General features: G+C 42.1%; 1 protein-coding gene across 4 annotated transcripts; it reads left to right on the top strand.

The window, feature by feature from the left end:
* Positions 1 to 6,222: 6,222 nt before the first annotated feature.
* On the top strand, positions 6,223 to 11,121 carry LOC105353633. 4 transcript variants are annotated; one of them, XR_002873370.1, is made up of 11 exons: positions 6,223 to 6,767; positions 7,000 to 7,136; positions 7,288 to 7,498; positions 7,605 to 7,680; positions 7,845 to 8,128; positions 8,203 to 8,238; positions 8,321 to 8,426; positions 9,174 to 9,379; positions 9,464 to 9,615; positions 9,699 to 10,041; positions 10,128 to 11,121. XR_002873370.1 is itself a non-coding variant. In XM_023955481.1 (5 exons), the coding sequence occupies exons 2-5, from the start codon at positions 9,276 to 9,278 to the stop codon at positions 10,303 to 10,305; spliced, it is 777 nt and encodes a 258-aa protein (XP_023811249.1). In that variant the 5' UTR covers positions 8,448 to 8,552; positions 9,174 to 9,275; the 3' UTR covers positions 10,306 to 11,121. The 4 variants fall into 4 exon arrangements, 1 of the variants encoding a protein (XP_023811249.1); XR_002873369.1 differs by lacking the exon at positions 10,128 to 11,121 and having other exon boundaries at positions 6,223 to 7,136; positions 9,707 to 9,890; XR_002873368.1 differs by lacking the exon at positions 10,128 to 11,121 and having other exon boundaries at positions 6,223 to 7,136; positions 9,699 to 9,890.
* The last annotated feature ends 12,763 nt before the right edge of the window (positions 11,122 to 23,884 follow it).

The following is a 23,884-nucleotide window of genomic DNA, read 5'->3' as shown; positions in this document are numbered from 1 at the left end:
AAGTATGTCCTAATTTTAACCTATATAATTTATTGTGTCTAGATATCACTGGACGCAGAAAGTGCCAACCTGAAAGCTTTCGTCTGCAGTTGTGTGGCTGCTAAAAGATTTTGCAATCACATAGTTGCCATCCTGTTCCAGACCGCACATTATTCACAGCTGGGTCTGCAGGCTGCTCCACCCCCCTGGCCTGCACGAGTGGCTTGCAAAGATGGCACAGGTGGGTTTGTGATCATATTGTCATTATTTTTTAAGAACGTATGTGTATCCATAACAACTCTAAATTATTATAAAAACACCCCAAGTAGTTACTACAGACTTTAATTGCTTTCTGCCTTTTACTTATAAGGGAATCCATCCTGAACCGGTTAGTGAGCTGATGGTGCAAAAACCCAAAACAGTTGGCAGGGACGGTCAGAGGTCCACACTGTACAAGGCATACAGGTGATTAACTTTTTGTTGCTTTGTGAGCAAGTTAAGTTTTTTTTTTTTTAATCTTATGACTAACCAAATTATGGTTACAGCAGATATAATGAATTAAATTGAAATGTAGTTATGCACTTATGTCTAACTTTTGTGTGTTGTGTTTCTCTTGTGTAGGACCACAGCCAGATCCATATGATGGCATCTGGAAGCAGATTATGCCAGGTGCAGCCCCAACCTCTCATGGTTGTGTTGGATGGGTTTCTGAGATGGAATGAAAGAGAACTTGGATATATATTGTGGCAAATGCATGAATGCATACCTTAAATTACACTTATCTTGTCTTTAACAATCAGTTCAGCCTTCTGTCTTACTGTTGATCTGTAATGTTATTTTTTATTGTAAATGTTTGATGTTATTTGCATACCAAAAAATTAAACGAGGCACAATTTTGACCAAAATTGTTTTATTTGTTCATCTAATTTTTTTGTGTAGTCAGTCACATTTCAACAGAAAAATATTACGAATATAACAATTATATTTAATTAGATTTTAAGAATATGTGGAAACACTAAATTTTTCCATACTATTTGCACATTATACATTATTTACATACCAAACATTAATTCACTCTTCAAAACAAAAAAGTCCATGATAATTTGCCAAAATAATTAATAATAATAATTCTGAGGCGGGTGATGGCTGCGGTTTGTTCTGTTTCCTCCTTGCTGAATTGAGCTGAAAGCTTAAAAGGTGGAATAATGATCTTAGATCCAATGTCAGTTAGGAGGTCTTGAACGAGGAACTTTTGTCCGCCATGACATCGTCTCCTGGCTCCAGCAAAGGAACTTGGCTTCTAAGTCATGGATGTAATCCAAAGCCTCATCCAGAGCACCTGTGAAGATAAAGAAATTAAAAATCAGTCTTAATATATTAATGCTACCTTTCAACACAACACAGTAATCATGTTTTGAAAAGTATGTTAAGTATTTAATTACAAATACATTTCATTTATTTTTGTTAAGGAAATTACAAAATGACAAAATGCTCAAAAGTGATTAAATACATGTAATTAAAATAGGTGAGAGCATGAACATCTTTTATTATAAATATTAATTTGTTCAGGTAGAAATGCATGTATCCAATAACGGTACACATAGTTGACTAACGTTAACCAAACACATTATGAACAACCTTACCTGCAGGTGGGTGTGTCACGTAGTCGTGATCCATCTTTACTGTCTTAGCTTAGCCACCATGTCGCTAGTATCTTCACAGCTTAGCTGCATAGCCTGACGTTTGAGGTTCTGTCATATTCTGACTCCCTTCTCAAAGGATCAGTAAAGTTGTTCCAAGGGAAAATACTCGGGGCAACACCACTCTTCAGGCGACGAACGACGCAGCCGCACCACAATCCCGGAGCGAAGTTAGTAAGTGCCGGCAGCAGAGGGTGCTACCTGTGTTTACATTAAAACTATGCCCTTCATCTCTTCGGATCGCCTATATCCATTTGGGTTTCAGGTTTGGATCCACAGGAAAATAATGAAATGAAAGGTAAGGCTGTTTTTGGTTGGAAGACGAACAGCCTGGAACGCAACAGAGACTGCAACTCTTCGACTCTGCCATTCTTCATATCTGCTGCTACGCTAACAGGAAGTTGTTTTACACGTCATTGACGTATTTCCGGTCGAAAAATGCGGAAGTGTGAAAAAGGTCTATTGAGCCTGAGAAGGTAGACTTATCTCACGTACCCGAATGCTACCACGATTTACGTGCTGTTTTTAGCAAAGCTAAAGCTAACTCTCTGCCTCCTCACCGGCCGTACGACTGCTCCATCAATTTATTGGAGGGTGTCTCGCTTCCCAAAGGTAATCTGTTTAACCTCTCTGGTTCCGAGAAAGCAGCTATGGAGAGTTACATCCATGAGGCACTTTCTTCGGGACACATTGGACCTTCCTCCTCTCCCGTTGGCGCCGGTTTTTTCTTTGTTCAAAAGAAAGATAAGACCCTCGCCCGTGTATTGATTACCGTGGACTCAACCAGATCACCATCAAGGACAAATACTCCCTTCCTCTAATCTAGTCCATATTTGATTCCATTCAAGAAGCTCGTATTTTCTCCAAATTAGACTTGCGGAACGCTTACCACCGCGTCCGGGTCAAAGAAGGAGACAAGTGGAAAACCGCTTTCAATACTCCCTTGGGGCATTACGAGTACCTTGTGATGCCATTTGGGCTTACCAACGCCCCCGCTGTTTTTCAGCGCCTTGTGAATGACGTACTGCGTGACTTCATCAACCGCTTCGTATTCGTTTATCTCGATGATATCTTCATTTATTCCACAGACCCGGTTCAACATCAGGAACATGTCCGTCTGGTGCTTCAGAGACTTTCTGAAAATCAGTTATTCGTCAAAGCCGAGAAATGTCAATTCCACTCCTCTGTCATCCCCTTCCTTGGTTATATTTTCGGGGCAGGTTGTATTCGTCCCGATCCTCCTAAAATTGAGGCAGTTTCCTCATGGGAGCCACCCTCCTCTCGTAAAAAACTCCAGCAGTTCCTTGGTTTTGCCAATTTCTATCGAAGGTTTATCAGGAATTATAGTGCCATCGCGGCCCCCCTCACCCAACTCACGTCCACTACTAGGGCTTATGTTTGGAATGACGTGGCTCAGAGCGCTTTCGATACCCTCAAAAGACTGTTCGTGTCAGCCCCCATTCTCATCCAACCGGACTCTACCAGACAGTTTGTGGTCGAGGTGGATGCTTCAGACTCTGGCGTTGGGGCCGTGCTCTCGCAGCGTGAGGAAAAGACTGGCAAACTGAAACCATGCGCCTTCTTCTCAAAAAAACTCACGCCGGCAGAGCGCAACTATGACGTTGGCAACCGGGAACTCCTAGCAATCAAGTTGGCTATTGAAGAGTGGCGTCACTGGCTGGAGGGAGCGGTCCATCCCTTTATCGTCTGGACGGACCACAGGAACCTTGCGTACTTACGATCTGCCAAGAGACTGAATTCTCGCCAGGCTCGGTGGTGTCTGTTTTTTGATCGGTTCAACTTTGTCATAACCTACAGACCAGGAAGCCGCAACGTTAAGCCAGACGCCCTCTCCAGGATGTACTCTTCTACTGACAGTCAGGACACCACCTACACCAGCATCATCCCCGACACCTGCATCATAGGAAACTTAACTTTGGACATTGAAACCAAGGTACTGCAGGCTCAAGGTGAGGAACCCAACCATCCTGCCCCTCCCGCTGGGACCCTGTATGTACCTTCATCCCTCAGGTCTGAGGCTATAACTTGGGCTCATGCATCTCGAGTAGCGTGCCATGGAGGGATAGCGAGAACTCTCAGCCTACTCCGTCATCGTTTTTTCTGGCCCTCCATGGGTAAAGACGTCAAGGAATACGTCGCGGCCTGCTCTACCGGTGCTCGCTCCAAATCCTCATCTTCTCCGCCATCTGGTCTGCTCCATCCGCTGTCCACTGCTAGTCGCCCGTGGTCTCATATTGCGGTCGATTTCGTCACCGGACTACCCCCCTCTCAGGGTAATTCCGTCGTCCTTACTGTTATCGACCGTTTCTCTAAGTTTGTGCATTTCATCCCCCTGTCTCAGCTCCCCAGAAAACTGAAGCAGAAACTGCTGAGGTTCTGGTCCAGTTTGTCTTCCGCCACCATGGGATCCCTTCGGATATCGTGTCAGACCGAGGGCCCCAATTCGTGTCCCAAGTGTGGAAGGCCTTCTGTCCCGCCTTGGGTGCCACTGTCAGCCTCACCTCAGGGTACCACCCTCAATCGAATGGACAGGCTGAAAGGTCCAATCAGGAGCTTTAGACGTCCCTCCGTTGTCTGGCCGATCGGAACTCCATGGACTGGTCAAAATACCTTGTGTGGGTCGAATATGCTCATAACACCCATCCTTCCTCTGCCACAGGTCTTTCTCTGTTCGAGGCTGCCCTCGGGTACCCACCACCCTTGTTTCCATCCCATGAACTGGATCTGGCTGTACCCTCCGTGCAGGACCATCTCCGGAGGTGCCAGGATGTTTGGCAGCACACCAAGGCCTCCCTCCTTCGTGCTAAGGAGGTCTATTGCCAATCCGCCAATCGCCGCAGGGTGGTGGGACCCACCTACCAACCAGGTCAGAGGGTATGGTTGTCCTCACGGAATATTCCGATTCAGGCTACTTCTCGTAAACTGGCTCCTCGTTACATTGGGCCCTACGTCATAGATAAAATCATTAACCCCACCTGTGTCCGTCTTCGGCTCCCGGCGGCCCTCAAGGTCCACCCTTCGTTCCACGTCTGGCAGATCAAGCCAGTTATGGACAGCACGCTTTGCCCGCCTTCCACTTCCCCTCCGCCCGCCCGGCTCATCGACGGCGCCCCCGCCTACACGGCCTCTCGTGTCCTGGATGTCCGCCGCTGGGGTCGTGGCCATCAGTTCTTGGTGGATTGGGAGGGTTACGGTCCGGAGGAGCGCTCTTGGGTCTCCCGCTCCCTCATTCTGGAACGTTCCCTCATTGATGACTTCTTTCGCGCTCACCCGGATCGGCGTCCCGGACCGCCTGGGGGCGGTCGTTGAGGGGGGGTTACTGTCATGGTGCCTGTCGGACTCCTCCCCCTCCAACACTGCCAGCTATGCTCTTTCTAATCACCTCCAGCTGACACCACTCATCTCATCTACCTGCTGCTTAAAAGGAGACCCAACGCCTCAGTTCAATGCCAGTTCGTTAACCTCTATGGTGACTAGTCTGGTCTCATGTCATGCTAAGTCTCGCTACTGTCTTAGTCCTCGCTTTAACACTAACTCTGATCTCCTGCTCCAGGAAACCCTCGTCACGAGTGACGTCAGTTGGAACCTCGGATCCATCCACAGCAGCCCACCGGACCTCGTCATCCACGCTGACCGCGTTCGTACCTCCAGCCTCGCCACTAGCCACAGCTGCCTCTGAACCGACGTCAACGCCTCAGTTCTCCCAGGAATCAAAATAAACTTCTGCTTACCTGTCACTACCAGTCTCGCTCTCTCTGGGTTCCAGCATCTGGGTCCTCCCGCTTGGAAAACATGACAAGTTTACTTTTTTACTTTACTAAATACTTTGACTACTTTTACTTTTAAAGTTACGTTTAAAAATTAAAACCTTTTATTTTTCTTTGACTAGAACGCCACAATGGAGGGGTAAAAGAGCAATACGTGTCTTCGGAGCGGCATGTTGCATCTCCGTTTTAGATAAACATGGCGTCTAACTGAGGTGACCTGTCATGAGAAATGTATAGGTCTATAAATTAAGCAATCAGGAAAGTATTTTGTGCCTGTTTGTGACCTCCAAACTTTTTGCATGGCAACTAACTTTGACTAGATGAAAATGTACTTATGAACACTTGATAAGTGTGTCTTTTGTTCTTTCATGGTGTCTATACTCAGCTCAGAAGGACTACAATTGTGTTTGGACTGATCTTTTCATTTTCGTTTTAATAATGACACAGAATAAGCGGTTTTAAGTATAAAAGGAAAAAGCATTTTGAAATATTGCTTTTTCATTTGAATTTTGAGTCATTTCATGCAGCTTCATTTTGAAAATTAAAAAGCAATTCTGTTAATCCATTTTAATTGTCAAATTAGACATTTCTAAATGAATTATGCTACACATTTACCAGAGAACGTCTTGAAAATGAAATGTCAAATACCATTTTAATTTTAATTAAGTGACAGAATAAGCTGTGTTCAGGAAGGAAATGAAAAAGCATTTTGGTGGAATGCTTTTTCATTTTATTTTTGAGTCAAAAAATGCAGCTTCATTTTGAAAATGAAAAAGCATTTCTGGTTTTGACTTTGATTTTTATTTATGCTACAGAATCGCTTCCATATGATATGACTGCCATCAAACCGCCAAAAATATTTTCGCATCGCCAAAAATATTTTCCCATGCATTGTGTCGCATCTCTCTTTTTTACAATCTTTGATTTTGCTGACTACTCTGGACGCCAATCACAGAAGAGAAGGTCCACGCTGATTGGTCTAAATTCTATCCAATCAGGTGCTTCGCACTTAATTCGTCTCTAGGTAGACACAGACTACATGTTAAATTGTGGGACAGGAACGAACGGTAAGTATCGTTTAAAGTAACACTTTATGATAAATCATTATTACTTTCTTACTTTACTTTAAAATAATACTTAAAAAAAAGTTTTGTCAAGCTAGCTATGAACTATTGTCATTAGATTTTTGGGGGTGATTTTCAGAAGAAAAAAAAAAAAAACGCGGAAAATCATGGGAGATCATCATCATGAACATCATTCCAACAGCGAAAACACAGTGACACAACCATCTACTTGTCAGGTCAGCGATTATTTTATTTATTTATTTTTTGTGTGGAAAAAAATAGTTTTTAGTAATGCTTTTGAATGAACTATAAATATTACTTTTTTAGGAAAGCCACGTTATTACTAGCTTAAATCGGAGCAAGGGGCCTCATTTTGAAATTATGCTAAGGCTAACTTCATATTTGTACAACCCCTCAGTTATTGTGGTTTTGATTAATAAGTCTTCACTTTATGACTTAAACAACAAGGGTGTCGCTGGAGTGGAATCAGCAGCAAGACATCTCATTACCGTGTTGCTTAACACAATGGCTACAAATGGATCACCAAGGCCAGAAAGGAGACAGCCAGAGCCCCAAACTGTCTCTATCCAGCAAGAGATGACAAGGTTTGTCAATGCTATAAAACAATGGTTCCTTTAAAAAACATATGTCTATCTATTGAGAGAAATAAAGTTAACCTTTTTAATGATCTACCTAATATGTTTGATATTTTATCTCACAATTGTTGTTTATTTTCTTTCATCTTTATTTTTACAGATCTTTTCCAGGCTACTTTAAACCAGCACTTGCTCATGGAAAAAAGAGATGTTTGACACCTAAAGTTTACATAAATAAAACCGGCAAGACTTTATCATTTCGTTTTTATTTACTCGCCAAAAACATCTCCTACACACTGTTACCAACAGAGGAACTTGAACTCCTTCAAAGACAAACTGTGTGTCTCCCAGAGGACTCTAATCACTCGGAGGTACAGTTGTCAGTTTATTTTTGATTATCGCTAAGTTGTCTTTTTAATTTTTTTTTTTTTTAATATTCTCAATTCAATTTCTATTATTACTTTGTTATAAATAAAGATTTCAAAGTTACTGGTTGAAGCATTCCCAAAAATGGCAGATCTTTGTGGAGGATGGCTTTTGCATAAATCAGCAGGTTTGTGAAATAACTGTTGTTTTTCATTAGTTTGTTTCATCTATGATTTTGTGAAGTTATTTTACCTCTACAAAAAAATGAGTAATTCTTTTATGATATGTCATGTACAGGTCATTTATTTGTAAGATTCTGTAATCATGTTTCTGTTTACTCTCCCAATAAAGGGGGCAATGGTCTACGAAAGCTCATTTTAATTCCACCCGAAGCAGAAGGATATACTGCCAAAGCCCTCAAAGCTCAATCAGGTGGTGGAAAAACCACTTTATACATCATTCCTCTTCAAGAAACTTTAGACACTTCTCCTTTGCCTCTTGACTCACAACATTTTTCAAAGATGCCAAAGACAACTTGTTACCAGTGTAATGAAGTGATGCCTCTCCAGATGCTTGCAGTGCACATTCAAACATGCATTGGCAAATCTGTTTCAGATGAGACGGATGAGGATGAGGTAAGAAAGATTCTATGAAGTACAAAGTGAAGGTTTTGTTTAGTAAATATTTATTTATTCATTTTTAATTACAGGATTCTGACTTGTGCATTGTAGAGAACGAATGTAAGGTAAATAGAATATTAGTAGGATCCATGGTTAGTGTTTTTGGAACTACACTCGTGCTTTTTTACATTACCTGTCTTTTAATAGGTGGTGTGTCCAATTTGCTCCAAGAACTTTTCTGAGCAAGACATTGCAGTGCATGCTGGTCTGTGTGGAGAGAGATGAGATTTGTCTTTCCCCTTCATGCATGTAGGTGGGTTAAACTGTTTTTGATCAGATATGCCATCCTTATGTTGACTATACATAGCTTTGAGGGAGAAACACCTGCAGCAGGGGACCAAGACTCTTCTTTAGAGACTACAGTACATACACCACAAAGGTTAGTTTTTAATTAGGAAGATTATGGCCAAATTCAAACTCTTTCCCTACGGCTTCTCCCTACCCCTCCAATTGTAATTTTGAGATTTTGTGGTTGTCTGACCTTGTTTTTTTAAGGGGAAGGGGTAGGGACTTAGAGCTTTCTATCACTCTACCGTTAGGGTGATCTGTGTCACACTGTGATGTGTTGTGATGTGTGGATGTGCTCTGAAGCACAGAAGTTTACATTTCAGTAGCCACGGTTACATGTGCAAAATTTATTTGATCGGATCAAAGATCAGATTAAAATTCAACTGCTACATGGGCATACATCTGAATGACTCTGATCGGGGCAGAGTATTCCGAACGGCGTGTTCACATGACATTTTTATTCTGATCAGGCGTTCTTTCAATTACTTTTATCCATGTAAAAGCAGCTACTGTAAGCAATGATTTTTTTGAACCAACTCCCAATTGTTAAAGTGCCTAAAATAGCACAAGGGTTACAGTAGAAATTCAAGTTAGTTTTACTATAGTATATCCTACCAAACTACTGTTGTCTTTCTTCCATTTTCAAAACAATAAAATGGTTTTATTGTTACAGATATTTATGATTATATTTGGATGTGGTTTTGTCTCAAAGAACAGAAGATGTGTTGCATCACCTTGAGCAACAGGTCAACATGAATATGGAATTCCAACTGTGTGTGGACAGAGAGGGGCTTCCAGACAGAGGCATTCTGCAATGGCAAAGAAAAAAATCTTCATCTCCTGCTGGTACACTGAAGGTTGTGTACATTGGGGAGGCAGGAGTGGATACAGGAGCAGTGAAAAGAGAATTTTTGACAGGTGGTTTATCTACAACACCCATTGTAGCACAAACAAAAAGCTGTGTGCATAAACTGCAACTTGAGTCTCCCTGTTGTACACCAGATATGATTTCAGGTTGTTATGGTGCCTGTCAGTCTCCTCCCCCTCCTGCTCTGCTCCTGACTCCACCAGCTGGGACCAATTCACCTCGTCACTGCTTCTGCTTTTAAGGAGTTCCAGACCCATTAGCCAATGCCAGTTTGTTGCCCTTTATGGTGACTAAACCTGGTCTCAAGTCTAGCTCATGTTTCCTTGTTTAAGTCTGGCCTCGTGTTTAACTTGCCTCTCCCTGTCTCAGGATTCCAGCCTCCAAGTGTTCCCAGTGTGGATGTCAGTCCGAGTCCTCCTACAGTACGGTGGAAACCTCAAGCTCTGCCAAGCTGCGCTCTTACCTCCAGCCACGCCACAGGCCGCTGTCCTCTCCAGCTGCCCTCCAAGCCACACCAACTTTCCTGGAAGGAAAAAAATAAAGCTCTTTACTTACCGTTCACCTCCTTGTCCTCATTCTGGGTTTCAGCGTCTGGGTCTGTCAATCCTTCAAGTCATGACACAGGTATTGAGAACAGGTTCTTTGAAGGAGTTGAAGGCCAGGGTAAAAACCCCAAGTACTCACTGACAGACCTTGACAATGAATATTTCAGGTTAGACACAGAGTTCCTTCATATAATGGAATGTGAAACATACATTAACATTTGTGCATAATATATCTTTAATTTTTTTACCACAGGACTGTTGGTGAAATAATTGCGGTCAGCCTAGCCCAAGGTGGGCCAGCTCCAGCGTTCCTGAAAGAGTGGTGCTATGGATTCATTTGTACTGGAGACATGGATCTCTGCTCTTTGTCAAAGCAAGATGTGACAGACCAAGAATCGTCTCTCCTCATCACCAAAGTAGGAATCTGGTAGCATGTCAGAACTTTTACAATATTCCCCCTAAGTTTTGATTAAGAATTGAACATTTTCTATAGTCTCAAAAATGTTTATTTATCAAGATTTTTAATATTTTGGAAAAAAAGTTAAGAAGGGAGTTTGCTAACAGATCATTTTAGTCTGACTCACATGATCAAAGATCCAACTAGGATAAAAACCTGTTCACAAACAAGAATATATCTTTTTTCTTCTTCAAAGTATGCCAGAAAGAAAAACATACATTTTTAACTGGTTTCAAATCACAAAGCCATTTTTATTTCCAAAAAACTTACCAAAAAGCGTTTTAATAACAAAAACAATCACTCAAAACAAACAAATGTTTATACCAACTCCATATAATCTAAATTTAGAGGATGTTGATTAACAACAGATTCTAGTTTAGAAAGAAGCCTCTCCATCAATATCTGCCTCAATGCAGATATTGAGCTGCATGCGGCTCTCTGCCTTTTATTATAGTTTTATTTATACAGTACTTTCCCAAACATAAGGTGCAGTGACGTGCGGTCAATGGCTGGTGAGGAGATTTACAATTGCACTGAATATTTCACCGTTCATCCAACAGCAGCTATAACAGCTTATGAAATACACACAAGAAAATATTTGTCCTACATAGAATTTTTCTTGTATAGACATGGATATACCACTCTTCTTGTTTATAAATTATTCATGTGTACTGTAAACATATTAAAGTATTCAGATGTGTTCAGCATACATTTGACCCTCAGTAACTATTTCTGGTATTTTTCCAACTTCTAATTCTGGAGCTTTAATCATTTATCAAATGTTGTCTGTGAAAATGGTCGTAAAAATAAAATAAAGGATTTTACTTACAATTTTATCAACTTACTCCCATGTTATTTAAAACAAACAAACATTGAAAAACGTCTTTGGCCTTACTTTTTGAGTCCATGTGTCGCTCCTTCTCCACAAAAACTCTATGATCTGCTGGAAAAGTCTTCATTTTTCTTTATTCTTTATTTTATGAGACAGATGTTTTTAGTCTTTTTCTACGGCAGCAGTGTAGCTACAAAGCAGCCGTCAGCTCACATCTGCCCCCTGCTGGTGAGGCATGCCTCACCTGAAGCCGTTTCTGTGGGCGTGCAGCAGCGTTTTCACCGCACGTCTCTGTTATATGGTGTTAACATTGAGCCCTGCCGTCAGACATAAGGCACAGCGCTCCCCAGCCTCACCCGGAGATTCTGCTCCGTCTGAGATCGCAACACTCAAATTCGGCGATTTTAACCTCAGAAACTGTGGAAAATGTGCTGATTTGACTGAAAATGTATATTTAACACAGATCATTGGAAAATGATATTTACTTAATTTACCTTTTTCAATTTTATCACGATCATGACAGGTGAGGCTCTGATAAGGTGAAAGTCTTACATTTTCTCCAAAATGTACGGAGCGGCCCTAATGTGTTGTTGTGTGACTTCAGTAAAGAAGACCTAAGAGAGAACAGCACGGTACGGAGAGAGGTGAGGACGTGAAAGAAGACACCCCCCCCCCAATGTACAAAGGTGCAGATATGAGCATAATGCAGAACAACTTTGAATACTCTGGAAATGCAAAGAGACACGGATATGAAACTCAGTTTAAACTGCAAGCTATCAGCTACGCAGAAGAACACGGGAATAGAGCAGCTGCAGTTGGGTCCCTTGGCAGCGGCTCGCTGCATGTCTGCATTCACAGCTTGAAAAGAACAATTCTGATTAAAAGGCAAAAAAAAATCTTTTTTCTTTAGAAATGGATTTGTGGTTCACTCTGTGTTAATACAAAAGGATTGAGATACTTGCTGACACATTTGAACGGTTATCAGAAGAGTTATTGAGGCCGTGAAGATCTTAATACAATGAATAGGACATATGAATCCCTTGGAACATTTGATACATTTATTATTTTGATTTGATCCCTGACAATGAGAGAGGTCTCGTACACATGAGTGAATTGTTTTGGGAGAGATATGAGCTTTTGCAGGTGAACCATGGCGTTGTGCCGAACCATCCACATTATTTTGACAAAAGCACCAAGAGTGTTGAGAACGTCCGGTCTGATCAAGAAATGAGCCAAAGCAATTGAGAAAGATCTTTACCATTTTAGAAACAAACGTTCACATGGTCACACTTTCGGTCGGAATAAATCATTTGAGCATGCGCAGTAGTGTTGAAAATACCGTAGGCGGAAATGAGTCCCGTTGTAAACAAACTGCTGCCACATACATTAGATAGATAGATAGATAGATAGATAGATAGATAGATAGATAGATAGATAGATAGATAGATAGATAGATGACTTTATTAATCCCACAATGGGGAAATTTCATTTATCTTCATTTATCATTAATACAGCAGCTCGGTAATATACGAGACAATCTTTCAAACGTGCTTTTATTAATGTCATGAATATTATGAAGTGCCTGTTCGCTCATCATTTTATTTTTAATCTGTGTGGTCAGTGCTTTTGTTTGTGGAAGAACGGAGCTGGAAGAAGCCAGTGTTATCAAATCAAATCAAACTTTATTTATAAAGCACTTTTCATATAAAAATATAACACAAAGTGCTTTACATTAAAACACAACAAAATATAAAAACAAGCATTGACGAATTAGAAATAAATAAAATAAAAATAAATAAATAAATAGGACCCCCCTCCCCGTACCTAGCCCCCCACTCCTTTCACACCTCCCACCCCTTAAGTGATGGCAAGGACAATGAGAAATAGGCTGAGCACAAAAACAGGATGCTGGAAACGCTAATAATTGGAACCTCCCCCTCCGAGAACAGCCGCATAGACAGCCAAATGCAGCATCACAGGCGGGGACCGCTCCACCACAGCTAAGCAGTGATGCAGGTCCCCATCTTGAGCCGCTGTGGCTGAACAGCAGCCGACCCAGAGGGAGAGGTTCCAACTGATGAAGCACTGAAAATAAAATTGAATAAAAATGAGAATAAAAAAGTAAACATATTGATAAAAACAATAAAACATTAAAATAAGGTTAATTAAAATAACACGTTAAAAATCAGGTTCAAGTTCATAAAACAAAATAAAATGGATAGATAAATAAATAAAATAAAAATAAAAAGTACATATAAATAAATAACTGAATAAATAAATAAAAGTAGTAAAAAATTAGCTAAAATCCAGGTTAAAGAGATGGGTCTTGAGCCTTTTCTTAAAAGCATTTATGCTCTCTGCGGCTCTCAGGTCCTCTGGCAGACTGTTCCATAAGCGGGGGCCATAGTGCTGAAATGCAGCCTCCCCATAGGTTTTAGTTTTTACAGTTGGAATGGTTAACAGACCAGTGCCAGAGGATCTCAGGGTCCGCGAGGGTTCATACTTTACTAAAAGATCTGATAAATAACAAGGCGCAAGACCGTTAAGACATTTAAAAACGGTTAAAAGTATCTTAAAAAAAATCCTGAAGCATATGGGGAGCCAATGCAGGGATTTTAAAATTGGGGTGATGTGAGCCCGCCTCCTGGTCTTTGTAAGAACTCGTGCAGCAGAGTTCTGGAGAAGCTGAAGGTTCCTAATGTTTGTTTTTGGAAGACCGGCAAGCAGGGCGTTACAATAATCAACTTCACTCATGATAAAAGCATGCATTAGCATCTCCATATTAGCAAGAGAGAGCAGTAGGCGGACTCTAGCCAGATTTCTATGATAAAAACCAGTTTTAACCACCTGTTTTATATGGGGGATAAAAGTTTAAAAGCTTAGAGTCGAAGATAACGCCCAGGTTTCTGACTGTTTCTGAATGACTTAATGAAAGTTGCTGCAGCTTCAGAAAACTGTTTCTCTCTCTTGGCTTCAGGACCAATAACTAAAATTTCAGTTTTCTCCTGGTTGAGCTGCAAAAAATATTTGCCATCCATAATTTCACATCTAAAATACAGTTAAAAAGGGCTTCTATTGGTCTTGTGTCATCAGGAGACATAGCTATGTACAGCTGGGTATCATCAGCATAGCTATGAAAACTGATGTTGTGGCTTCTGATGACATTCCCCAGAGGAAGCATGTAAATGTTAAAAAGCAAGGGGCCAAGGATGGAACCTTGAGGCACACCACAATTAATTGACCCCAGAAAAGTGTGTGTCCATGCTTACTCTCTCCATGAGACACGATTCGAACCACTTGAGAACAGTCCCTGAAAGGCCAAGACTTTTAAGTCTGTTTATAAGGATCAGGTGATCAACAGTATCAAAAGCTGCACTTAGATCTAACAGAACTAGTACTGAGATCTGACCTGAATCCAAGGCACATCTGACATCATTAACGATTTTCAACAAGGCTGTCTCTGTGCTGTGGTTCGTTCTAAAACCAGACTGGTTTATCTCAAAAATGTTGTTTTGAGAGAGAAACTCATTCAGCTGAATAAAAACAAGTTTTTCTAGAACCTTACTTAAAAATGGCAAGTTGGACACAGGTCTGTAGTTGAAGGGTGTTAATACAAAATGATTGAGAGACTTGCTGTCACATTTGAACGTTTATCAGAAGAGTTATTGAAGCAGGAAGTCCGACTCTGTAAAGCTCTTTCTAACATTACCAAGTTCTCCGAATCCTGCACTCTGATTGGTTGACTCCGCCTCCTCTAACCCTCCCTGACACAGATCAGTTTAGACACAAGTTTCTCGCCAGGAATGTGTCAGAATTCAGAGCGCAGTTGTAGCGCACTTGTGATTTGGGCCAGCAGATTCCAGCACACGCAGAAGCACATTTGAGCAGTTGTAATCACAGATTTGAAGTTGTAACTCTAAATGAACACATGCAAATGGAAATTTGTCAGTTGACACCAGAAGATTATTACACACAGATGCAGATTTTTTTTGCACAAGTATTCACATTCTGTATTACAAGTTCTCAAATCAAATATACAAGCTCGTCCATTTTGGAACATTAATACCTTCATAGTATACTGTGATGCATAAAATTGGAGGGCTGTTAAAAACAAAGACGTGATGTTCAAAGCTGGGGTACTCATCCAATGTAATCTGCTTTACTGCAAAGGAGTTGGACATAATAGATGCAGTACCCCCACCCTTTTTGCCCTCCCTGGTTGAAAAAACAAAGCTAAAATTAGTTGGAGAGGCCTCTGTGAGAACAGTAGATGCATCCGTGCTCAGCCATGTTTCAGTTAAAAAGAGTCCATCAATATTACAATCATGGATAAAATCATTTATGATAAATGTTTTGTTGGACAACGACCGAATATTCAAAAGTGCCATGTTAAAAGGGGGGTAGAGTGGTTGTGGAAGCTGCTTCCTCAAGTTTTGGTGCTTCCTTTACTGGACGAAGGCAGTTAATGTTTGCTTTTCTCCCAGCACGTCCCCTCATGGAAGACCTGTCTGTAATAATGGTCTTAATGCGCTGTTCTCTCCGTCACGCAGCTGACCGGCTTTTCCAAACCCGTTGGTGATGGTGGATTTTTTCACGCTGCTTTTAACGATTGCTTTTAACTTGAAAGCTGCATCATATTGTAGTGGCGATCACGTGCACGTTGGGTCTAATGGCACTCTGCAGGCTGCAGCCAGGGCTTACTCAAGGATTCTGGGATGGGGCTGGGCATGCGTGTTTCTTTTTGTTGAACCATGACTGAAGTGTCTAAGACCTAAAGTCAAGTCCATGCTATTTGGCAGCTATGAAGTATGTTGAAAAACAAATGACTTGTTGCTTGGAGTTGATTCAAGCATTCAACCCATCCTCAGAGACCGCAAGTACATTCATGGCGGCCGCCACATAAATCTATAAATTAGCCGCGTTACTGAATAAGCCGCAGGGCTACGAGCGTAGGACAAGATTAGCGGCTAATAGTCCAGAAATTACGGTACCTTAAACCCTTGTGCTATCCTAGGCACTTTAACATTGGGAGTTGGGTCATCTAGACCCACTAGACAGTGCTCTGAACCTTTTTTCTTCAATGATTTGTGATCTTCACTGGTGTCCATGGATTACATGAAATCTTTCCACCTTTATCCACCTTTGTCATGGTAGGGAGAACACGTCAATGGAAGGGTGGGGTCATCTAAGATAGCACAAGGGTTAAATGCATTAATTATATGAACACATTTGCGAATTGATTGATAGATTCAAAGACATTCAGTAAAGGTGAGAATTATTTTTTCGTTGTTTTTGTGTTGTCTTTAAAAAAGCTCAATTTTCAGTTTGTTAATTTACTTATTCAAATATCGATTTGATCGATATGCTCTTCCTCATATGTGTCGAAAACACAATTTAATGTGTTATATTGGGAGAAAACAGGAACATATTCAATTTTATGTTGCTAATGTTCTAAACTAAAAATGGCGGATTTTAAAGTAGTTTCTAACCCACTAATTTCACCCAATTTCCATTCCGTTCCAGTAATTTATGAAAAACTGGTTATTTATTGCTGACTGTGGTTGTTTGCAGTCTTTTTCTCTGTGTGTTTGGACGGTCTGATGCAGACAGAAGCGGTCAAGCGCGGAGAAAAAGTCCAGTTAACTTGAGAATTTTATAAATTTATTCTTTAGGACCACAGCAGTTGTGCTAAAGCGGGGGTGTCAAACTCATTTTGGTTTGGGTGCCCCACCCCGTCTGACCCGTCTGATCTCAAGTGGGCTGCACCAGTAACGTAAAAGCAAAATAACAGCTTTGTTTATTGTTTTTTTACTCAGTTGGAAAAATGAAAAAAAATGAAAAAAAAAGTTGGAAAAAACATGGTAGCCTAATCACTTAGGGCCAATGGAGCTCAAATAAAATTAATTCCAATTAAAAAAAAGTTGATCTATTCAATTTTATACTGACTGAATATTTTAAATCTGAAACTTCAGCAATCCAGAAATTTTTCAGGTAATGCTTACTTTTACAGTACAGTACTTACAGTGTACTTAAGTGGTATTTACATGGTACTTATTGTGTAACTACTGGGTACTTACATGGTACTTTTTATGGAATTAACTGGGTACTTACAGTGTGTTTACATGGTACTTTCTGTGGGACTTCTATGGGATTAGGTACTTACATGGTACTTTTTGTGTCTACTCTGTACTTACATGGTACTTACTGTGTATTTATATGGTACTATTTGGTTCATACCTATGTGGTACATACTGCATCAACACAATCACATTATAATATTCTTACTGGGTATTTACATGTTGTGCAAAGGTGTCTTTTATGGTGCTTACCACATGTAAGAACAAGGTAAGTACAAATAAAGTACCTTGACCTTTAGGTCTGCACTCGCATGTTTCATAGTATTTACCATGAATTTACCACAGAAACTACCCCTTAAGTACAATGAAACTGGACTGTAAAAGAAAGTCAGCCCTATTTCCACTCAACTACATGGTACTTTCATTACTAAATACCGGGTATGTTCACTTGAATATTAATTGGTACTTACCCCTTAAGTACAATGAAACTGTACTGTAAAAGAAAGTCAGCCCTATTTCCATTCTATTACATGGTACTTTCAGTAGTAAATGCTGGGTATGTACACGTATTACCTTCCTGTCCAGTGTACATACACACTTGGTCTTCTGACCTCACCAAATGAGACAATGCTAACTTGTTGGTAAAGGTCAAGTAACTGCATTGTAAAAACATATTCTGGCCTGATTACTTCTTGTAACATGAGGCAAGTTTAAAGAGAAACAAGACAGCAGTGAAAACAAAAATCTTTAATATGATACATGTCTGCAGCATAAAAAGTGTCATCACAATAAAATTTGTTTTAAGTACAAAACAGTACAAAGGAGCATTCCAAAAAACACACTATTGGCCTGAGGGTCGTGCTTTTTGTCCGTCAGAATTCCTTCAGCAGAGTTTGGTAACGGTGCAGGACTTCTTCAGGGTTTGTAACTGCAAGAAAATTCACAATAAAAGCTCAAATTAACATAAAAAGCATAACGACTTTGATGAAGTAAAAAATACATTTTATTTATTTAATCATTTCTGTAATGAGTTTGATAAATCTCTGTGAATTATTTATTGCTTTGACTGCAATGCTTGAAATTAATCAAGATTTATCTTAACTGAAGCAAATAATTAAGTTAGATCAAAGTTAAAAAGTTTATCTTTCCAACATCCATATGTGGTCTTATCACCCTCTCATGGTGGAAAAAGTATTATCTGAGCTTCTTCATCCACTAAATCATCTTCAAATGGACACGCCATGCTGCTTCACCTCTCTGTAAACAAACTAACCTTCAACTAAACCTGCTCCAGACCAGGTTATGTTCGGAGCATGAGTTGCCATGGTAACTTGACCTACCCTGCAACATACCTCCATTTCTGGAACCGAAAGCTGAGGTTATCAACTTCCTTAGCCTCAAACTTATCGTGGGAGCTAGCATAACCTGCTTTCTGGAATACCCCCCTGGTTGACTCCAAGAAAAAAAGTGATAAAATAAAATTATGGATTTCTGTGGAGTTTGTTTGAACAATAATGAGTACTTGTGATGTTTTTGAGGTTATTTTTGGTAAGTTATTGAGAAACTGCTATTGTTTGTCTTGGGGGCATTTGGGTGTTCTTTATTTCTCTGTTTAGGGGGGGAGGGTTTTGGGGACCTTATTCATCTTGTACCTTTCACAAAGCTGTAAAATCGATGCATGCAGTGATTGCATGTATGTATTTATGGATGGATGGATGGATGGATTTATGTTTTTATTCTAAATTCCTGAAGTCGTCAAGGAGAATTTTAATTTTTCAGACGGCCCCTGAACGTCTCATACACCTCACCCTCTGCCTGTCTTAACTCTGGCGTCGAAGGTTCAGAGTCTCGGTTTCTGAATTCTGTGCTTCTTGTCCAACTTCCTCCAAACTACCTGAGTCCAAATAAAGGTGAGGAGAAGAATTATATTTTTTGAGTTACTCAGATGTGGCAATCAAGTTAAAAGAAATTGTGAAAAACTGTTTAGTTGGAATGAAAAACGCTCTAATCAAACCATGTTTGCTACATTACATAGTTTTAGTTTTTAGCTCGATTTCTCGTCATAAGCAGTTATAAGGTTGTTATCACGAGATGACAACTGTTTTCTAGAGATAACAACATAAATGTATAACTCATCACATCGAGAACACTGAATAAAAATGTATTATTTGGGGGAAATGTTTTTTATTGACGGTCAATAAAAGTTGCTAATGTTTGAAACTTAAAATGGCAGACATGAGAGTAGTTTCTGACCCACTAACTTTGCCCAGTTTCCACCAGTGTCAACTCACAAATGTAGTAATTAATGATAAATTGTATATTTATTGCTGACACATAGAGATGTGAAACTGTTGTGTAAAAGAATTCACCAGTCCATCGATCAGGAACGCCTTGAAGTATTTGGAGCTGGCAGACATCCCTGAGGGAACCGTGTAAACATCAGCAGTTAACTTTACAAATTTCTAATAAAGTCTAAGCTTCCACCAATTACCCCGTTAAACTAAACGGCATCTGCAGTTACCTGGGATGAACCGCTGGAGGTGGAGGTGGAAGGACTCCAGAGAGGTGGAGCCAACTGGAAGGCTGACCCCGCCCTTGGTCAGCCTGCACCCCCGGCCAGTCTTGGATGCAGCTAAGGTGCCGCCTCTGGGTGCTCCAGATCTCCTCAATGCGGAGAGCATCCAGCAACGGGATGTCCAGGGTGTCGCGTCCTGCCGGGCCACTGAAGGTGTCCAGAAGGTTTTGGATGAGGACTGCCGTCTCCTCAGCTCCACGTGTCCGACGACGACAGTGGAGCCTCCACTCCTCCTTGGAAACCCTCTGGATCACGTCCCCATCCGTCAGGCCAACCATCCCGTGTTTCCCCTCCAGCTCTGATCGCTTAGCCTGAGACAGACGGCAGGCATCTCCGGAGTCCACCTCGAAGATGCAGTGAGACAGCTGCCTCATAAAGGTAGGATAGAGCTGGTGGCTCTCAGTGGTGACACCTGAGGCAAAGCGGCGCATCCGGTGCCAGATGTCAAGCCGAACCACCAGCTGCCCCCACTCCTACAAGACAAACATCGAGAAACCTTTAGGACTGAACTGTGTGCAACAGTAGTGCAAACATAGTGAATCTGAAAACAAGGCGGCTGTCTTGGACACGCTTTCTCTGCTGCAGCAGTCGCGATCCACGTAGATGAGCTGGGGGGGAGGAACCTTGGCGAGTCCATACCGCCTCATCAGCCCGGCCGCCATCCTGGACAGACCCTCAGAGCCCTCAGAGCAGGTGAGGACGCTCATGAGGACGTGACTGTGCTTGTTACGAACGTTGGTGACCCAGGCGGCCGAGTCGGAGGCAGCTCCTGCGAGCTTCTTCGTCACCTGAACAGAGATGGGGGTTTTTTCAGAACAGACTCAGACTTCTGTTTGAGAATCCACAGGAGAAAACATTCCCAAACCTTCTTGGTGGAATTCATTTTCAAGATGGATTCAAAGGTGGACGTGATCCTGGCCTTGTACTCGTCCAGCCACGTCAGGACATCATAGCCGTACACCGTCAGCAGCCAGACGGGTGACGGAAGAGGAGGCATAGGTGAAGGTGGTGGAAACTGCCCCCCCACGCTGCTCAAGGCAAGGAGCCGCTCGCAGACGCCAAGGTAGTGGATCGCTCTCCGCATCCAGGAGTCCGAGTGCTGCTCCCGCAGGGTGTTGTACAGCCGGTTGGCACTGTTGCCCAACGTGCGAGACCTTAGCTGTGCAACCACCCTTTGGTCACAGGACAGCCTGCATCAACACAATCACAAGATGCCAACATGTAGACAAAGTTTCACACACAAATAAACACATGGTTCAATGTTGCCTCTTACTTGTACGTGAGTACAGCGGGAAACTGGCAGCTGCAGGTGGGAGCCAGCTGCCGTACGATCCCCTGTGACCACCCCCCGACCTTCTTCTTACACCGACGGCACTCCAGGTACCATGAGGTACCAGCCGTCGATGTCCAGGACCCTCCGGATGGTCCTGTACAGCCCAGCCTTCGTCAGTGGCCCGCCACACAAAGGCTGGGGAAATGTCAGCTGAAGACCCCAGATCCTGTGAGGCATCCACAGGAACAGCCGACATGCGAAGAACAGGTCAGGGGATGCGGGAGGTTGGTGGTAGATTGGGCGGGGTTGGGGAGGGTTCCACTACAGATTCAGCTCAGTGGTGAGCTTAGACCTCCCCGAGCTGTCTCTGGTGAACAGCACCCGCCTGATCCACTGCTGCTGCTCCACAGTGAGAGCTGCCAGCCAGGAGTCAGGCAGCAGCTGAAGAGACAAGATGCAGCAGCTTTAATGTATGACTGCTGTTAGTGAGACAGAGACACAAAAAGCTGCAGCTATTGTCGCATCACCTCTGCATCGCCAGCAGATGAAGATGGAGGGAGGACAGCTGGAGATGGCTGCTCCTCAGTCCCAGGTACGAGGAGAACCCTGTCCTGCTCGGCCCAGCAGAGATGCCACAGTCAGGGGAAGGAGGTGGAGCGTCAGGAACGAGAGGAACCTGTACTTCTGAGGCTAAAACGGAAGGAAGATATTTGGAAATTAAACAAAGAAACAAACCAAATAAGTGACTCAGGCGTGCTCAGCTAACTAAAAGTGAATGGGTGAAGTTTTAATACAGAAGTGAGAAGAGGTTGATTCATGAAAAGTTAATATCCTGCACTTAATGAAAGACGGATGCTGAAAGCAGAAAGAAGTGATTCAATAGGTGAGAGAGTGGTGTTGAGCTGCTGATCATCTAGTAGTTATGATGAAGCTGAAGTGGGTTGTGAGTGAGAAACAGCACTTAGACCCAGACAAAGTTTCAACCAAACACAAACTTACTGTTCTGTTTCCAGTTCATCTCCCATCAGAGAATTATTTTCAAATAGAAGAAAAACAGCAGTTAACATCAGCTGACACATCAACGTGTCCAACCTGACCTATGAATGTGTCTGTTCTGTTACTCAAACTCTATGTCAACTACAGCAGTGGTCCCCAACCACCGGGCCGCGGACCAGTACCGGGCCGCGGGACACTTGGCACCGGGCCGCGGGAAATTTTGGCACCGGGACGCACAGAAAGAAAAAACAATTTCCATTTTATTGTTTTTTTTTCGAAAAAAAAACGTTTTATTTTGAAAAGTGACCGGATTCTCTCTCAGTTAAAGCTAAAATTTCCCATCTGTTCATATGATGACTAACTGTATTACAACATGTGATCCTCTGTGATTAAGTACCGGATCTTCTTGGGGTCCTGAGACTCGTACAGGCTCTGCAGCGTCTCAAACTTAAAGTCCCCAAAGCCAACAAGGGCCTGTCCCTCCTGCCCAGGCTGAAGAGACCTCACCCGAGCCTCCTCAAATGCCTGGTGGAACCTGACTGCCTCCACAAAGTCAGGATAGGCTGAGGAGTAACGGATGAGGCCGTCCTGTAGGTCCAAAGGTTCTGTTACAGTATCACACCTGGAACTAAGACAAATGAACCTCAGACACCTCACCTTGTTGACCATAAGTGGGGACTGAGACGCTGTCCTCTCTTGCTCCTTCTGGTGGGAGGACACCAGGTTGATGGCGTAGCCCACGTCGTTTTCCAGCAGCCAGTGGAAAGTCTTGTCCTGGTATTTACCAAACTGGACCTTCCACCGGCTCAGCACCAGGGTGGGGTTATTGATATCCCCACCCTCACTGGTGACGTGGGCCCGTGCCTCCTTCTCCACCTCCTCCAGGGTTTTGGCCCTGTGGGTCTCCTTTTGGAGGCCAAGTTGCGCCTCATTTGAGGCTTTTAAAAGCAGCGTCCCATTGGGCGCTCGCCTGAACGCTGGATGTTCACTCTAAACAAAGCAAAGACAAGTAAACAACTCCAGAAATGTTGATGAGAAGTTAGAAAGATCGAATATGTCAGAGGAAATGTTAACTTACAGCCATTGTCTGCACAAAACAAAGTCACTCCAGTAGCAAAACAGAGGAAACTATCATTGCAGGTTCTGTTTTTTCCTTAGAAACTTTTAACTAGTTGTTAAATGAGAAAGGGCTCATGGATTACTTAGTAAGGAAGGTGCTTTGCGTTATAATCCGTTTACAATCAGCAGATGTTAATGATAATTATCCAGAACGTGATGCGCTAATGAGACGCCACAGAAAAGGGAGAAACGACGTTCCCACAAACATATCGATATCATAGCAGTAATTAAAACCATCGATTTCACTTAAAAAAAAAAGAAAAAACATTACTTACGTTTGATCGGGAAGACAGCAGTCGTAAAAGTAAAAGATGGGGGGCGGGATCTAGGAATCGGAACAAATCCGGCTCTCTGATTGGACGACCACAGTTTGATACTTGTAATCGGAACAAATGCTGCCATCTGATTGGTTGCGTAGTTGGAACGAAGTGTGAACAATTGGAACATTCAGAACAGAGAAAAGTGGGTTCAGGCGGGCGCAAGAATGACACGCAAATTCGTGAAGCGTTCCTCTTTTTCTCTTTTAAAAACCAATTTCACCCATGTCTGTGCCTTTATTTAGGGGAAAAACACTTAATGACAGAAAAAAGGATTCTATTGCTGAAAATGCTAATTAGGCTAACTATGCTAGTTATACTAAGGTGGCTAAAAGTGCTAGCTTAGCAATCAACATCATCAACT

Source organism: Oryzias latipes, chromosome 6 (assembly GCF_002234675.1).
Source record: "Oryzias latipes chromosome 6, ASM223467v1".
In the NCBI taxonomy this organism is placed as follows: Eukaryota; Metazoa; Chordata; class Actinopteri; order Beloniformes; family Adrianichthyidae; genus Oryzias; species Oryzias latipes.
The sequence above is the reverse complement of the archived record's forward strand: the minus strand, read 5'-3'. Positions and strand labels throughout refer to the sequence as shown.

Bases quoted from the DNA above. Each gene is read 5' to 3' on its own strand.
- LOC105353633 (XM_023955481.1), top strand. From the start codon at position 9,276: ATGGCAAAGAAAAAAATCTTCATCTCCTGCTGGTACACTGAAGGTTGT. The intron at 9,380-9,463 runs GTGGTTTATCTA...GTTGTACACCAG, and splicing joins GAAAAGAGAATTTTTGACAG to ATATGATTTCAGGTTGTTAT. The intron at 9,616-9,698 runs GTGACTAAACCT...TCCCTGTCTCAG, and splicing joins CCAGTTTGTTGCCCTTTATG to GATTCCAGCCTCCAAGTGTT.